General features: G+C 43.4%; 1 protein-coding gene across 1 annotated transcript; it reads right to left on the reverse strand.

Moving 5' to 3' along the window:
• Positions 1 to 886: 886 nt before the first annotated feature.
• Positions 887 to 5,246, reverse strand: LOC122211664 (T-cell surface glycoprotein CD1a-like). The gene is made up of 6 exons (XM_042924979.1): positions 4,605 to 5,246; positions 3,500 to 3,766; positions 2,541 to 2,819; positions 2,066 to 2,344; positions 1,649 to 1,739; positions 887 to 1,503 (listed from the first exon to the last, which is right to left on the reverse strand). The coding sequence occupies exons 1-6, from the start codon at positions 4,663 to 4,665 to the stop codon at positions 1,425 to 1,427; spliced, it is 1,056 nt and encodes a 351-aa protein (XP_042780913.1). The 5' UTR covers positions 4,666 to 5,246; the 3' UTR covers positions 887 to 1,424.
• Positions 5,247 to 17,857: the final 12,611 nt, after the last annotated feature.

Below are 17,857 nucleotides of genomic sequence, written 5' to 3' on the forward strand. Positions count from 1 at the left end.
TAGGTCTCTCTCAGGCTCAAGATGCAGAACTGTGGGCCTTGAGTTCAGTGGTACTGAATCAACAATGTACAAATCCAGGAAAAGTAAAAGGTCTATGTGGAGCCACCTCAGAACGTTCTAAAGTAACATCTAGGGCACTATAATGATGTTACAGAAAAGGAAGGAAAAGAGCTAAATATGTGGGTTCATGAAATGACAACCATATCTTCTTTTTTCTAGAAGCACCATGGGCAGCACAGCTGTGGGACTGAAAGTCAAAGACACTGGAGATCACAGTAACCAAACCTGGAAATGTTATATATTTCTGAGGTGGTATTTCAATATAGGGAAATACAACATAAGATAAATTACTGGGATATACATGTGTATATATAAGATGTCTTAAAACAAAAACACACATGAAATAAGGCTGTGTATTCATCAGATGGCAACTGTTCTGAGCAGAGGCTCCAAAAACTGAACCCCGTATTTCCCCCAGGAGCAGGTATTCTTCTGTTTTCAAGATCATCTCGTTACCCTCCAAGGAGACACTTGCACTGCTACCTCTCAGGCACCACATTTATGCACCTGTGACTCCCTGTTGGTTTTGCTAAAATGCACATTGTTATTCAGTGAACCTCAGCTGAGGCCAAGACCCTATATTGCCAACAAGCCCCAAGGTGATGTCTCTGCTGCTGTCCTGAGGGCCTCAAACAGCCAGGACCTGTATCTGCCCTCCTCCTTTTATCCACAACAGGTCCACTCCAATAGGTGTCTGGTTTAAATAATAGAAATATCCACAGACAAAACTGTATTCTCCTCAGAGGCTCAGAGATGTTACCAAGGAACCATAACAGTATCAAGTCTCCAGTCAAAGTGAAAAGACTTTTAACAAGAAGAACATCAAACGTCTCAACTACTACAAACACGACAGGAGGCGAAAGAAGAAAAAACTATGAAATTGGCATCAATTCAACACAGACGTTTATTGAGGACATATTCCATGCAGGCGAGACTCCTTGCCAATGATACAAATATTGACACAAATATTGATACAAAAAAGACGTGGGCTTTGCACTCAAGAGACCTAGGAATTAGAAGGGAAAAGGGACCTAAATGCAGGGCAAAAACAAATAGGAACTGGGTGTAGATTATCCACAGTGCAGGTTAAAGTGGTGGAAATTCCCACCAAGCAGAGACTGCTTCCACTATGCAGACCAGAGAAGGTGCATGGGAGGAAGTAACACAAGATGCCTGTGACCCATGGAGGTCCTCAGACTTCATTTTACTCTAAGATAATTTTGAGATTTAAGTCTGAGACTCAGGTCAGAACAAGAATTCCTGTTAAACGACACTCAGCTTATACTGACAACTGATGCCTGAGCAGAAAGGAAAGACAAAAGCTGCACATAGGGACTTGCTGGTCCATCACTGCTGAGATGGGTTTAGGGACGTCCTGGTCCTGGGCTGCTGGGATCTCTCTCCAAAGGGAGGCCAGTGCACTGAGGTCTCCAGTGTGATTTCCTAGGAGGAACAGATTGGAAATGCTCTGCAGCAGGTGGGGATGAGGACTGTAGGGAGAGGAGCACTGAGAGAAGGAAAGGTGAGGACAGACACAAGGGGAAAGACACAGTTGGGAAAGAGCAGAAACATGGTTCCAGAGCCTTACCAGCGTTTCCAGAGCCAGAACGCAAGACCTGCCAGAAGCACCAGGGGCACGATCACTGCCAGGAAGACCAAGCTCACAGGGCGGTCCTGCTCTGTTGGTTTGGTACACAGAGGGTGTCAATTCCCATCCATCTTGGGTTCAACTGCACCTTCCTGGTCCTTTTTCTCCTGTCACCCTCTGCCTCACCAACCACTCTTCCTCTTTCTCCTCTCCCATCCCTGCTCACAGATGGATCCTTCAACCAACCCTCTGCTTCCTGCTGTATCTACAGGACCCTCACACCCAGCTCTCCATTTCTTAGGTCACTAAATTTTAGTCCTTTATGGTCTGGAGTCCCTAGAATCCCAACTTTGTATCTGTCTCTCCTGCACTGCTGGAGGACCACCCTTTCCCTGCTGGACACCAGCCCTTTCTCACCCCAGTAGAGGACAATATCCTGGCCTTCTAGACTGCTGTGTCTCACTCGGCAAGACAGGCCGGCTGCCTCCCTGGCTTCCACATCCAAGGACGTCTGAAGATACCATGTCCCGTCAGCATGGGGCAAGACGTCGCCTCGCCGAGTGCCCTGTTGCTCCTGGTCACCCCGCATCCACGTCACCCACACTGGCTTTGGGTAGAAGCCAGAGACATGGCACAGAAGGAGCAGATGGCCAGGCCCCTGACTGGGGCCAGTGGACAGCCAGGCTTCTGGCCTCACTGCAGAGACAGGACAGGAATTCTCAGACTGAGAGGGAAGATCCTCACATCGCTTTAGATACACACATCTTTCCACCTCTAGAAACCCACCACCATCAGCCGTCTCCCTCTTGGCCCCTTTTCTCCCTGAGTTTGAGGAAATGTTGCAAGTTTCTGAGTGCAGAAAGAAAGCTTGGAGGGAGGGAGCAGGACTGACCTTGCCGCTGAAGATCTGCCTTCCCTGCATCAAGTAGACCCAAGAGGAAACGGGGGCAGATGTCATTAACATGTGCTTGTATTCGTAAGTTGACCACATGGTACTGATTGAATAGTTTGGAGACCTGCTGAGCCCTCCTTCCTCCCTTTGGAGATGGCCACCATGACGTGTTCTGGAAGCTCACGAGATCTGATCCTTGATACGCAATCCACAAAAATCCTACTGGTGCCTCTCCAAAGGGCAGCACACAGCTTTTGACCAGCTGTACCTGAAAAGGATCTGGCAAAAGAGACTGTAAGTTATAGGAAATGGGGAGGGAAAGAGATGAAATGAGGTAAGTAGAAGCCAATAACAGAGGAAGCAGAGGAAGAAGTTGAGGGTATTGGAAGGAATGGAGCAAAGTTTGGTTTAAGTGGAGGCTCACACAGAGGGGAAGTGGTGGTCACTGCAGCAGAGGAAGAGGTGAATGACTGAGGAAGGAACAACTGTTGGAGGAGAGACCGGAAGACTGTGGGCAGAGAACAGGAGAGGGCTCAGCAGGAGAGCTGTGATAAAACCATCCAGGGTGGGGGGGGGGTAGTGGGTACAGGGAACACATGGACAGATGTTGATGAGAGGACTCGAGGAGTAAAGCACAATTCAAGGATCAGTCACAGAGTGAAGGAGAGGAGAGTCTCTGGCTGGAGGCCAGGGAATGGGGTGGTCATGGGAGACTCTGGTGAGAGACAGGAGAACACAGCCTGAGGTCAAGGAGCGGAGGGGAAATAGCAGAAGTCGTGAAGCTTTTCAAGTTCGGGGTCTGGCTTCTGCCTCCTGAACACACGGGTATGATTCCGTTTTATGAAGGGGAGTCGAGAGGTTCAGCAGCCAGGGGAGGCTCTTTCCTGGAGGAAGAAGGAACTCAAGACAACACACACCGGCCACCTCCATCCCACCTGTCCTGAGGGACCCGAGCTCACATTCAAGCTGCCATTGACTGACGTGGTTCTGAAATATCAGAGGAAATGCAATGGATGCTGCATGTAATGACCTTTCCTGTTCCATCAGCTCCCTGTTGCTGAAGTTGCCCTTGGACCAAGGTCGCAGGTGTATGAGAATACCGGTCTTGCTGTCCCAGCCATGAGTCTGAAGCTCATCCAGCCAAGCTGAGCCAAGGTTTTGTGTCCAGGAACGGTTGTAAAAAGATGTTGTCAGGATGATTCGGAAGGAGTTCGGCCCCTGGAAGTCTGTGTCAGAACAGATAGAGTGAGGGAGGCATTGCAAAGAAGAGAGAATCAGAAAAAGGTGCCAGCGAGGGGCACTGAAATCTGGAAGACAGGGAGCCATAGTTCTCTCAGGAAACACGTGTTGCCCAAAGCTCTGAGCCCATCATTCTGAACCCATCGTTCAGCAGAGAACAGGGCCCTGGGGTCAGGGATGTGTAGAAAGGAACCGGGTGGACATTCTCATTCCCCAGATATGTGCTGGAGAACCCACACCATGAGTGCACACACAGGCGAGTGTGCACAAACACAGTGACACACCCATGCAAACTTACATTACACACTCTTGCACAAACTAACATACACAGATACACATGCACACCTTCACACACAAATACACACATACACCTATTAAAACACAACCATACAGACACACAAGCAGTTGTGCACACATGTCACACACAGACTTGCACACATACAGACACACATGCAGATACACGCAGAGAAACAAACATAGGCACCTATCCGCACACACTCATACATACTTGCACACGTGTAGGCACACAAGCACATGGACATAAATGATGCACACGTGCACACATGCAGACACAGATGCACACATGGGCCTCTAAAAGCACACATTTACAACACACACATGCAGGCACAGAAGCACACGTATGACACACATGTTCACACACTGACACACAAATGTATGCACATCACACGCGTGTAGGCACAAACATGCACACATGACACGTGAGCACACATGATACACGTGTGCATGCGCATGTACGCATTTGCATGCACACATGTACACACATCACACACATATACACTCTCTGAGCAGGGCCACCGTCCTCACCATCGTCACTGTCACCACCTGGGACAAGAACCGTGAGCAACACCAGTTGCAACAACAGCATCTTATGTGCAGATGTTCTTTCTTTCTCTCCGAAAGTGGGTCTTTGGCGTCTGTTCTCACAAACCTCCCCACACGCAGCCCCTCTCTTCTGACTTCCTTCTCAGCACACACGCCTTCCCTGAGTCTCCGCGACAATGCAGATGGACTCCACCCTCAACCCTGGACACCTACTCAGACTCTCACTTCCCCTCTGGGTCTGACCCTCCTCTCCCGCTTCCAGCTTCTCCCTGTCACCAGCCTCCATTCTGTTTCCCAAGGTCCTAACTCAGGTGCTGGGGACCAAGTCTTGGGTGGCATGGAAAAGGGACCCTACCTCTCGCGCCTTTTCTCCTCATCCAGACAGTAACCCATGAAAACACGGCTCCCCAGCATGCAGCCCTGGAGCCTGCTGTCACCCTGTCCCTCCTGCCCTTGGAACACTCCCCATGGACTCCCTTTCCTGTCTCACCCCCACCCCAGCCCATCCACATCTCTGATGTGTTACTGCTTGTGTTTAAAAACAATCAACCAGGTCAATTCGAAGATCTAATCGATTGCATTAAGGGATACAAGTTTGAGGGAGCATACAATTTGGCATGGGAAAGAGGAGCCCCTAGGAAGCGTACAAATAAGAGGTTTTTATAGGAAGGAAGTTGGAAAAATACAAGAAACAAATGTTTCAGGGAAGCTCACTTTCCCTTAATTGGGAGCTTAGAGGTCTAGCCATACAGATGACCTCCCCTCACTGGGGGATGGAGAGGACCCACGTGACAACGGACCTCACTGTGATGAACAGAGAATTCCTCGCTGACAGGGGAAGACTTACATTTCTGGGGGAGGTTGGAACTGCCGTTAGCTTAGGCATCAAACAAGGTTTGGGGACTTGGCTTGGCCTGAGACACCATTTTGAGTCCATGGGTTTCTTTTAACACTTACTCTATTTGCTTTTCCAAATTTCCCCATGATTGCCTGTGTAACAGTATCAACAACCACCAATTCACCATTATTTTAGGGGAGAATCAGTTGTCATCAGAGAGACCACAGGACATTGAAACATCTGAAGAATACCCACTCAGTCGGACTTGCACTAATGTATATTCACTCACCAAACACTCACTTAACACCAGCCTGGTCCAAGCACCTTGCTACATGCACGAAAATACAGTCTTCACAATCCAATCACTTTATTCAAGGAGCTTTTAGTCTCTTTGGGAGGAAATAACACATACACCAAGAATTATGTATTCTGGTGTGCTGAGTTACTTTTTCTTCCTTTTGTGTTTTTTTTTTTTTTTAATTCGAGTTAACGCTATGCATTACTCAACGTTCATCAATATAAGTATAAAACTATTCCCTTCACCATCTTCTCTCATTCCCCACCTGCCTCCCCTCAGGTGACCAACAATGTGTTCTCTATTGTTCCCATTCAGTTTTTTCCTTTATCTCTCTTTTGTCTTTTTCATTTGTTTTGTTTCTTCAGTTCCACACGTGAGTGAGACAATAGGTGTTTGTCTTTCTCTGGAAGACTTACTTATTTCATGTAGCTTAAAACTCTCCAGCTCCATCTATGTCATTGCATATAGCAATATTTCAGTCCTTTACTTGACTGAGTAACATCCCATTATACGTACATATCACACTTTGTCCTTCTTCACCCGTCATCCGTGGACACTGGGTGGCTTCCATAATTTGGCTACCGTAAATAATGCCGCAGTAAACATAGGGGTGCGTGCATCTTTTCAAATTGCCATTTTCATATTACTTGAGTAAATATACAGTAGTGGAGTTACAGGATCACGTGGGAAATCTGTTTTTAACTGTTGAGGAAACTGCATACTGTTTCCACAGGGGCTGCACCAGTTTGCATTCCTACCAACGGGGACAAGGGTCCTTCTCCACATCTTCCCCAACGCTTCCTGTGTGTCTGAATTTAACCTAACTGACAGGAGTGAGGTGGCATCTCATTGTGGTTTTGATTTGCATTTCCCTGATGAAGAGTGATGCTGAGCATCTTTTCATGTGTTTGTTTGGCCATCTGGATGTCTTCTCTGGAGAAATGTCTATTCATGTCTTCTGCCCTCTTTTTAAATGGATTATTGATTTTATTGGTGTGGAGTTGTACAAGTTCCTTGTATAGTTTGGATACTAACCCTTTATCAGATATATCATTAGCAAATATCTGTTCATATTCTGTACATTGTCTTTGAATTTTGTTGATTGTTTCCTTTGCTGTGCAGAAGCTTTATATTTCCATGTAATCCCAATATTTTATCTTTGCTTTGTTTCCCTTGTCTCAGGAGCCATTTCTAGAAAAGTATTGCTGCAGCTGATGGAGAGACAGATCTGCCTGTGCTCTCTTCTGGCATGCTTATGATATCAGGTTCCACATTGTGGGGTTTTTTTTTTAACATTTATTCATTTCTGAGAGAGAGAGACAGAACACAAGCAGAGGAGGGTGAGAAAGAGAGGGAGACACAGAATCCAAAGCAGGTTCCAGGCTCTAAGCTGGCAGCACAGAGCCCAACGTGGGGCTCAAACTCACAGACTGTGAGATCATGACCTGAGCCGAAGTAGGAAGCTTAATCAACTGAGCCACCCAGGTGCCCCACACGTTTTGATCCTGAATCCACATTGAGTCTATTATGGCATATAGTGTAACAAAGTGGTCCAGTTTCTTTCTTTTGCATGTTGCTGTCCACTTTCGCCAACGCCGCATTTTATTTTTTTAATATAATTTATTGTCAAATTGGTTTGCATACAACACACACTGCTCATCCCAACCAGTGCCCTCCTCCCTGCCTATCACCCACTTTCCCCTCTCCCCCCCGCATCTACCCTTAGTTTGTTCTCGGTCTCATAAGAGACCCAGTCTTAAGAGTCTCCTCTCTCTCTGTAACTTTTTTTTCCCCTTCCCCTCCCCCATGGTCTTCTGTTTAGTTTCTCCAGATCCAAATATGAGCCAACACCACATTTTAAAGATACTTTCTATTTGCCATTGCATGATCTTGCCTCTTTGTAAAAAAATTAATTGGCCATAAAATCCTGGGTTTATTGCTTAGTTCTCTGCTCTCTCCCATTGGTCTGTGTCTACTTTTGTCCCAGTACCATAATGTTTTTATTACTACAGCTTTGTAGTGTAACTTGAAATCTGGAATGGTGATACTTCCAGCTTTGTTGTACTTTTTAAAGATTGATTTGTCCAGGGGCGCCTGGGTGGCGCAGTCGGTTAAGCGTCCGACTTCAGCCAGGTCACGATCTCGCGGTCTGTGAGTTCGAGCCCCATGTCAGGCTCTGGGCTGATGGCTCGGAGCCTGGAGCCTGTTTCTGATTCTGTGTCTCCCTCTCTCTCTGCTCCTCCCCCGTTCATGCTCTGTCTCTCTCTGTCCCAAAAATAAATAAAAAACGTTGAAAAAAAAAAATAAATAAAAAAATAAAAAAAGATTGATTTGTCCATTCAGAGTCTTTTTGGTTCCATACAAACTTCAAGATGGGTTGCTCCAGTTCTGTGAAAAATGCTGTTGGTATTTTGATGGGCATTGCATTAAATCTGTAGATTGCTTTGTGTACTATGGACATGTTAACATTATTTTTCTTCCAATCCACGAGCATGGAATATCTTCCCATTTCCTTGTGTCACCTTCAATTTGTTCATCAGTGTTTTATAGTTCTCAGAGTACATGTCTTTCACCCCTTTGGTTAAGTGTATTCCTAAGTATTCTCTTATTTTTTGGTGCCATTGTCAATGTGATGGCTTTCTTAATTTCTGTTTCTGCTGCTCCGTTATTGTATAGAAATGCGTGCATTTCTATATATTGATTTTGTATCCTGTGACCTTACTGAATTCATTTATTGGTTCTGTATGTTTGGGGGGAGTGTCTGTAGGGTTGTCTATATGTAATATTGTGTCATCTGCAAACAATGAATACTTTAATTCTTCCTTGCCAGTTTGGATAACTTTTATTCCTTCCTCACATCTGATTGCTGTGGCTGGGACTTCCAGTATAATATTGAATAAAATTGGCAAGAGAGGAAATCCTTGTCTTCTTCCTGTCCTTAGGGCAAATGCGCTCAATTTTTCACTAATAAATATGATGATAGCTGTGACATCACTGCTATATATGTGACCATCTGTTCTATTGTACTTTTTTAATTTCCTATATCATTTATTTCTGCTCTAATCTTTATTCTTTCTTTTCTTCTACTGCTTTGGGGTTTTATTTGTTCTTCTTCTCTAGCTCTTTTAGTTGTAAAGTTAGGTAGTTCTTTGAGATTTTTCTTGATTCTTGAGGTGTGCCTATATTGCTATACTCTTCCCATTTAGAACACCTTTGGCTGAACCCCAAAGATTTTGGGCCATTGTATTTTCATTTTCATTTCTGTCCATGTATTTTTTCATTTCCTCTTTGATTTCTTGTTTGACTCACTCACTGTTTAGTAGCATGTGATTTAACTTCCATGTATTTTATGCTATTTCAAGGTTTTGTGTTGTTTTGTTTTTTTGTTTTTTGGGGTTTTTTGTTTGTTTTTTGGGTTTTTTTACTGTGGTTAATTTGTAGTTTCACAGTGTTCTGGTGACAAAAGATGCTGGCTACACTTTGAACTTTTTGAATTTGTTGAGACTTGAGACTTTCTACTTTCTTTAAATTTACTTTTTCCTTTTAAGTTCTTTATATTATTATTATTATTATTATTATTATTATTATTTTGGATCTCACTTCTTTTAATGAGCAGATTAAAACACACCTAGGATCTAGCTTCTTTTTTTGTCTAGACTTCCTTGTAACATAGATATTACTCTCAGTAGCAAGAATACAAAAGTCTTTACTAACATCAAAATAGTGACCCAGATAAAATGAAAAGACAGAGTAATTCACCTCAAAGAAAGAACAAAGTAAACAGAACCATTTATATGCTGCTAACAAGAGAAAGATTTGAGAGCTAAAGACACTTGCAGATTGAAATTGAAGGATGAAGAAAGATTTATCATGCTAATGAACACAAAAAGAAAATAAGAAGCTGGAGTAGTCATTCTTGTATCACACAAGCTAGGTTCTAAAGCAAAGACAAAGGCTGTCTTATGTAGTAAGAGATGAAGAAGGTTACTACATCATAATCAAGGGGTCTATCCGACAGGAATATCTAACAATTGTAAATATTTATGCTCCCAACATGAGAGTATACAAATATATACATCAATTAGTAACAAACCTAAAGAAACTCGCTGATACTAATAGAAAATAGTAGGAGACTTTAATACTCAATTTAAGCGAGAGACAGATTACTTAGCAGAAAAATCAACAAGGAAACAATGGCTTTCAGTGACACATGGACCAGATGGATTCACTTGATATACGCAGAACATTTCATTCTAAAGCAACACATACACGCTTTTCAAGTGCAAATGGAACATTCTCCAGGATAGATCACATGCTGGGTCATAAATCAGGCCATGACAATGCTCATGGATAGGAAGAACAAATATTGTTAAAATGTTTTTACTACCCAAAGCGATCTACACATTTCATGCAATTCCTATCAAAATACCAGCAGCAAAATACCACAAAGATAGTACAAACAATTCTAAAATTTCTATGGTACCACAAAAGATCCCAAACAGCCAAAGCAATCTTGAAAACGCAAAGCAAAGCTGGAGGCATCACAATTCCAAGCTTCCAACTCTATTACAAAGCTGTGGTGAACAAGACTGTATCATAGGGGCACAGAAACAGACACATAGATCAATGGAACAGAATAGAAAATCCAGTAATGGACCCACAAGCATATGGCCAACTAATGCCCAACATAGTAGGAAAAAATATCCAATGAAAAAATGAGTCTCTTCCACAAATGGGGTTGGAAAAACTGGACAGCAAGATGCAGAAGAATGAAACTGGACCAATTTCTTACACCATACACAAAAATAAAGTCAAAATGGATAAAAAGACCTCTGTGACACAGGAAACCATCAAAATCCTAGAGGAGGACTCAGGCAGCAACCTCTTTGACCTTGGCCTCAGCAACTTCTTACTAGACATGTCATGGGAGGCATGGAAACAAAAGCAAGAATACAATATTGTGAGTTGCTCAAGATAAAAACCTTCTTCACAGTGAAGAAAACAATCAACAAAACGAAAAGGCAACCTTCAAAATGGGAGAAGATATTTGCAAATGACATATGTGACGAAAGGCTAGTGTCCAAAATCTATAACAAACTTATCAAACTCAACACCAAAAAAAACCTAATAATTCCATTAAGACATGGGCAGAAGTCATGAATAGATATTTTTCCAGAGAACACATGCAAATGGCTACAGACACATGAAAGGATGGTCATCACTACTTATCATCAGGCAAATACAAATCAAAGCTACAATGAGCCATCACATCACACCGGTCAGAATCGCTAAATTAACAACACAAGAAACAACAGGTGATGAAGAGGATGTGAAGAAAGGGGAATACCTCACACTGTTCCTGGGAATGCAAACTGGTGCAGGCACTCTGGGAAACAGTGTGGAGCTTCCTCAGAAAGTTAAAATAGAACCACCTATGACTCAGCAATGTCACTACTAGGTCTTTACCCAAAGGCTACAAAAACACTGATTTGAAGGGGTACATGCACTCTGATGTTTATAGCAGTACCATCAACAATAGCCAAATAATGGAAAGAGCCCAATGTCCATTGACTGGTGAATGGATCTTGGTATCTACACACAATGGAATGTCATTCAGCCATAAAATAACGATATCTCGATGTTTACAGTTCCATGGATGGAGCTAGAGTGTATTGTGCTAAGCAAAATAAGTCAGTGAGAGAAACACAAATACCATTTTTATTCACTCACATGAGGAATTGAAGAAACTAAACAGATAAGTATAGGAGAGTCAAAGAGGGAGGCAAACCATGAACCAGACCCTTACCTACAGAGAACAGACTGACGGTTCCTGGAGGGGATTGGGTGGGGGATGAGTGAAATGGGTGATGGGCATTGTTGTGATGTTGTATGTCGGTGATGAAATTGCTAAATTCTACCCCTGAAAGTAACATTACCCTATATGCTACCTAACAGAAATTTAAATTAAAACTTGATTAAAAAAAGGAAAAAAAGAAAAGGGTCGGGATGTGAGGTGATAGCCATGTTAACTAGCTTAGTTGTGGGCCTGATGTCACCATGTCCACATACACTAAACCATCAAGCGGTTACTTCCTTTTATGTTTTCAAAAGACAACAGAGTTTATTGCACAGCAGTTCAATGCATTCAAACAGGTGATGAATGCTACATAAAATATTATTTTCCACAATTTGTCTCGATTCAATTTCCTTGACCAATGCTTCATTTTCCTTCAAAATGCTGCATGTCAAACTGGAGGCTCCACAGCTCAGGACCTGAGCGTCACCTGTAGCTCCCTGCATGCCGTGTGCACTGGGCTCCCAACATTCTTCAGAACGTCCTCTGAGAAGTTGTTGGAAGACTTTCATCAGTAGGACCTTTGTTCATGTCACATCACAGGCTCTGCTGCACCTGCCAGAGCTGGCGAAGGCCCATGTGGCCAGTGGGGCCTCCCAGCCTTCCTCCCTGGGTGACTGGAAAGCTGCACACTGTACAAAGGTACAATTTTCATTTGTCATCATACTCCAGTGAAGCAAAAAGCAGCAGCAACAACGAAACAAAAGCATCAGAAAAGTGAAGGCAGACACACAGACCCACAGAAGGGACTGGAGCCCCAATGATTTGCACCCCTCCCCCCCCCCCCAGTTCCACCAGCCAATACATTCCCTGCATGCCTCAGCCCAACAAGGCAGTTTTCTGTCCTTTGTGACTGGAAGCTCCCCTCTGATGGACGTGGATGTGGCCCCTGGGAATGCTGGGCTAATGTGCCTCTTCTTTACAATGTTCCTCCACACTTCTCTCTTCCTTTCTTTAAAACATTCCCCTATTCCTTTTCTTACCTGCTTGCCTTTTTCTTCACGTGTCCTCACCTGTCCCACTCTTACCCTGTCTTATTGACACTGACATCTGGATCAATCCCTATCCTGGGTGTTTTCGTGGGTTTCTAACAAACCACTGATCAGGAATAGAGTGCTGGTTCAGCTGCTGGATAAGTGACTGGTAAAAATTTCTTCCAGGGTTTTCCTAGACATGAAAGGACAAGCTGTATCAGCCTTTAATAAACCAGGAAATGTCATGGCAATGGCAGTGAAATACTCAAAATGCAGGAAATTTTCTATGGATTTCTTTTGAACACAATACGTCTATTCATTCATTTATTCATTCTTTCATACATTCTATCATTCATTCATTCATTCATTCATTCATGACTTACTCAGCTTTTTCTATTTGTATGGGAAACATGTTCTCGGAGAGTGGTTCCAAAATGTATGAGAGGCAGCTGTGTGTCCAGATACTTAACATATAATGAATAATCTCATCCTTTAAGCTTTTTATTCTTTGATGTCTACATTCAATCTTCCAGAGGCAAACATCAAAACTGTTAAATAAGAAAATTTAACTTCATACATTTGAGCAATAATTTCTTTATTAAATGACCCATGAATCGCGCATCACCCCAGCTAGCACACAGGTACGCACTTTCAGAAGTTGTACAAATGGAAGGTTTTTACAGAAGGAGGGTGGGGCCAGGGGGCTGGTAGCAAAGGAGAAGGGTTGTTCCAGGATTCAGGCCTGTTTTCTTGTGGGAAGAGCAAGGAGTCTTATCCTGCACATGACCTTGTCTTCCTTAGGGGGTTGGAGAGGTGCCAGGTGAAAGATTTAGTGGTACTGATGGAAAGAAAAATTTCCTGCCTGACTCATTAGGCTACATTTCTGGGGTCACTGAAATTAGTTAGATGGGGTATGAAGCCCCAGGGAGGGAACTCAGCTGATGACATCATTTTGGGTCTACGATTTTCTTTTTCTAACAGGATGTGGCTCAAGGGCATGTATCTTCATTGTCTTCTTCCCCCACCAGCAGGAGCTGCCCTTGGTTCCCTGCTGGCTGGTCTGCTTGGGACAGCAGGAGCTGCCCTTGGTTCCCTGCTGGCTGGTCTGCTTGGGACAGAGAGGGGGTCGCTACCTCTGCTCTGGTCCAGTCCCCTCCTCAGCCAGGTGCTTCGTGTATCAGTTTGGAGACTGGGCCTTCTGAGAGTTCCCCCTTTGTCTCAGCAGATGGAGCCTCTTAGTCTGGGACAAGGTGTGTTCCTGTCCCTTCCCCCACTGGCCCTTCCTCCAGCTCCTGAGTGGCTTACTGTGCCCTGAGGTAGTGGGGCTCTCTGACCTTCCCACACCCAGTGAAGGCTTCTTTCTGTGTGGGAGATGGTGGCCTTCCTGCCCTTCTCAGGAGGGAGCTGCTCAGAGGCCTCAGGCTTGTACCACCATAAAGCAGTTCTCTGGTCTGTGTCCTGGATGCCAGTCTGTCGGGAGCCCCTGGCCAGGTCGATGGGAAAAGCCTAGGGATACAGCAAATTTCTGGGACTCATGCTAGCCTTCAGTCATTTGTTAACACTTATAGCTGAAGTAATCTTTCTGGTTTGTAGAGACTCTGGCATCTGTCCTATGTAAGCAAGGGTTTGCATGCCATATTTCCTTGGAGGCATCTCTATTTCCCTAGATTTTGCGTTAACAAGCTGCTCTGATCCTCAGCTCTGTAATGTGATGAGGCTTTGGGGTGATGGTGAGGTGTTTGTGGGGTTCAGAGCCAACAGCCAACAAAGAATTCTTGAAGACGTCTTTGGTGCAAAAAGGTGATTTCATTAAAGTAGGGGGACAGGACTCATGGGCAGGAAAAGCTGCCCCAGACCCTGTGGAGAGACTGGTTATATATTTGGGAGCTGGGGGAGATAAAGTGGAGGGGATGTTTCCAATGAGATTGTCATATGCTAAAGAACAACTCACAGGATACTGGAGGCCTAGCTATTGGCAAGCTTAGGTTGTTTTCCTTCTAGCAAAGAATTAGCATTAAGACAGTAGGCAGTTCCTGGAGAAATGTTTTACTCTGCCTGCCCCAAGTATTTGTCAATGGGCTGTAGGTCATAAAGGAAATTTAATTTCACCTGGCATTTCCTTCTTGCCTTTTTTCCCCTTATCACTATCAAGGGTGATGTTGGGGCTCCAAGAAACTGAGTCTATAGGTTTCTGGAGATGAGGCTATTGATAAGACTGCCTTTTTCTTGCAACTCACTAAGATATTTGTAAACTGATGGAGACTCATGTCCTACAGGACTGCGATCTTATCAGTTAACCATTTGTTTTCCCCCTTTCCTTTGTTCTTGGGCAGCCAGGGGTGCCTGAGGAATGTCACACATATCCCACCTGTAGTTTGGGGGCGGGGGTTGCTGATTGCTGCCTGTCAGCTTTCTTTATGCTCCCTGGTGATAATGGCTTCAACAAGTGATTTTGATCATGCAGCTTTTCAAAATCTTGAGTCTTTGGAATGAGTTTTTTTCTCTCTATGTTAAAATGAAAACTTTCCCCACAACTATTTTCCTCCTTACATTAGCCTGAGATATATCCATTTATTGGTCAACGAAGAAATAACAAGACACATAGCCCAAACACATTATCCAGATGATATAAAGCACCAAGAAATATTGAAGAGCCTGTAAACACTCTAGGACACCATAAAGTAGTTCAGCATGTCTAGCAGAGGCCAGTTCATGATAAGACAACCACGGAACATTCTAGCAGGAATACTAAGAAGAGAATCTGGGAACACCATTCCAGAACACTCTATTAACTCCGTGCGTTACAAATTCTCATAGTTTCTTATTACAAGTAATGGGAGATTTGCACTAGGATCTTTTGTGTGAACTTCATGATTATTAGCATATGGCTTATTCTAAAGAAAAATGTGTAAGATTCTCATTTCATCAAGTATGATTACAACTAATGCTTTCTTAAGCTTACAAAAATTTATGTTGATATCTCCATAATTTTCAAGAATGATTGTATGCCGACACAAAATTATTCAATCATTCAGAAATAATCATAGAACTCCTATCACTTGCTGGCCCTCTCCTCGATATTGGGGATCCGTTACAAGAGGGATGTGTATCTAACACCCTAAGGTGACCAATGAGGTCACAATTCTCAGTGGGCAAATATCACTTAAATGTAACCACTGTAAAAAATATTAGTTCGGTTCGATCATCTCCCCACGGCAGTGTGGAGTTGCTTGGATCTCTCTCTCTCTCTCTCTCTCTCTCTCTCTCTCTCTCTCTCCCTCTCTCTGCTCCTCCCCTGCTCACAGTGTCTCTGCCTCCCTCAAAACAAAATAAATAAACTTTAAAGTAGTAGAACATATTGTTTCAAGCAGTTGTGTTCTTGGGTAGAGTCTGTACATTATAATCAAACACAGCATCTGCAGTTCTGGGGAAGGTGGTGTTGTAGGTGTTGATATCACCTCTTCCCAACTACAAAACCCCCATATCAGTTTAAATAACGCAGAAAATGACTCAAAGAGTGGCAGCACTAACTGTCCACAGAGGTCATATAGAACAGGGTAGGATGGATAGAGGCGAGGTAGGGAACTCAGGGGACACACAGGATGCCCGGTGTCCACAGGAGGAAGAGGTGCAGAGGCCCTGATAAAGGATAGAAAGGGACCACACCAGGGAGCCCACCTGGGAAGAATTCCCATAACACTTGGCGTTGAAAACCAGAAAGGTATAGTTTCTGGAGTTCCTATACTCTGTGGGGCTTAACACCTGGAATATAAAAACCAGCAGGCTCAGCTCTGGGGCAGTCAAGAGGAAACTGAGTGCTCCTGCTCTTAAAGAAATGGCACAAGAAACAGCCCCACCAAGTTATAGCAAAGAAGCAGCAGTTGGAAATACGCCTGGGGCATCTGGGAGGGAGATTTACTAATCTCAGAGCAGGACCACCAACATCAAACGCCACCCCTCCGTGCCTGGCAACTGCTTATCTAGTGGAGCAAGACTGACAATGAGACAACCAGACAGCCTCTCCTCCAGCTGCCAGTCCCAGGTACCAGCAGACAACTTTCTTGTTGCTTGTTTGTCTTCCTTTCTTTTTCCTTTTCTTTTCTTTTTAATTTTTTAATGTCTTAGTTATTGATTTGGAGAGAGACAGAGACAGAGTGAGAGGAGGAGGGGAAGAGAGAAAGAGACAGGATCCCATGCAGGTTCTTCACTTTCAGCATAGATCCACCACAATGAAGGGCACAAGCTCATGAAACCATGAGGTCATGATCAGCCAAAACTGAGAGTTGGACGCTTAACTGACTGAGCCACCCGGGTGCCTCTCTTTTTTCTTTTATTTTCTTTCTTTTTTCTTTTCTTTTCTATTTCTTTCTTTCCTCTTCTTTTTTTCTTTTGAAATCAAGCTCATAGTTTCTGGTTTGTTTTGGTCAATACTTTTATTGATCAGGCATTCTTATTCTATTCATTTTCCACCTTCTCTCTTTCTTATTCTTCTTTATTTTCTTCTCTCTTTCTCTGGATTTAGCCTTATACTTATTTGATTCTCTGTTTGGATTTATTTTCACTCCTTTCATTTTTCTCTTTTAATGGGATCAGGCTTCCGCCTACCCCAACCTATACCTTTCTTTTTTTTTTTTTTCCACGCACACTTCAACAAACAAAGTAAAGCACATCTGGATGAAGGTGCAGACACTCCACTGCAAGCAAAGAGGATCTCTACAGAGGACTCAGCAGTGGGATAGAATAGCCAAAAAACAACAGCAGAGTCCACACAACATACACCAAAAACACCTCCTGGAGTGTGAGATCCTGGACAGTGTATAACCCTTTTTTAATATAGTAGTCCTCTCAGGTGAAGGACATATAACAAGCTTTTGAAACACACACAAGACAGAAATATGGCCAAAATGATAAAACAGAGGAATTCTCCCCAAAAGTAAGTTCAAGAAGAAATCACTGCCAGAAAATTACTCAAAATTGATATAAATAATATATCTGAACAAGAATTTAGAATAACAGTCATAAGACTAATAGCCAGGCTTGAAAAAAAAAAAAAGCATAGAAGACACCAGAGAAAACTCTTGCTAGAGAGATCAAAGACCTAGGAACCAGTCAGGGTGAATTCAAAAATGTTGTACCTGAGATACAAAATAAACTAAATACAGGGACAGCAAGGATGGAAGAAGCAGAGGAAAGAATAGGTGAAATAGAAGATATGATTAGAAAAAAATAACGAAGCTTAAAAAAGAGGGAAATGAAATTACTAGATCACCA

This window comes from Panthera leo, chromosome F3 (genome assembly GCF_018350215.1).
Source record: "Panthera leo isolate Ple1 chromosome F3, P.leo_Ple1_pat1.1, whole genome shotgun sequence".
NCBI lineage: Eukaryota > Metazoa > Chordata > Mammalia > Carnivora > Felidae > Panthera > Panthera leo.

Bases quoted from the DNA above. Each gene is read 5' to 3' on its own strand.
- LOC122211664 (XM_042924979.1), bottom strand. From the start codon at position 4,665: ATGCTGTTGTTGCAACTGGTGTTGCTCACGGTTCTTGTCCCAGGTGGT. The intron at 2,820-3,499 runs GTGAGCTCGGGT...CTCTTTTGCCAG, and splicing joins CAGTCAATGGCAGCTTGAAT to ATCCTTTTCAGGTACAGCTG. The intron at 1,504-1,648 runs GTAAGGCTCTGG...TGTTCCTCCTAG, and splicing joins TTCTGGCTCTGGAAACGCTG to GAAATCACACTGGAGACCTC.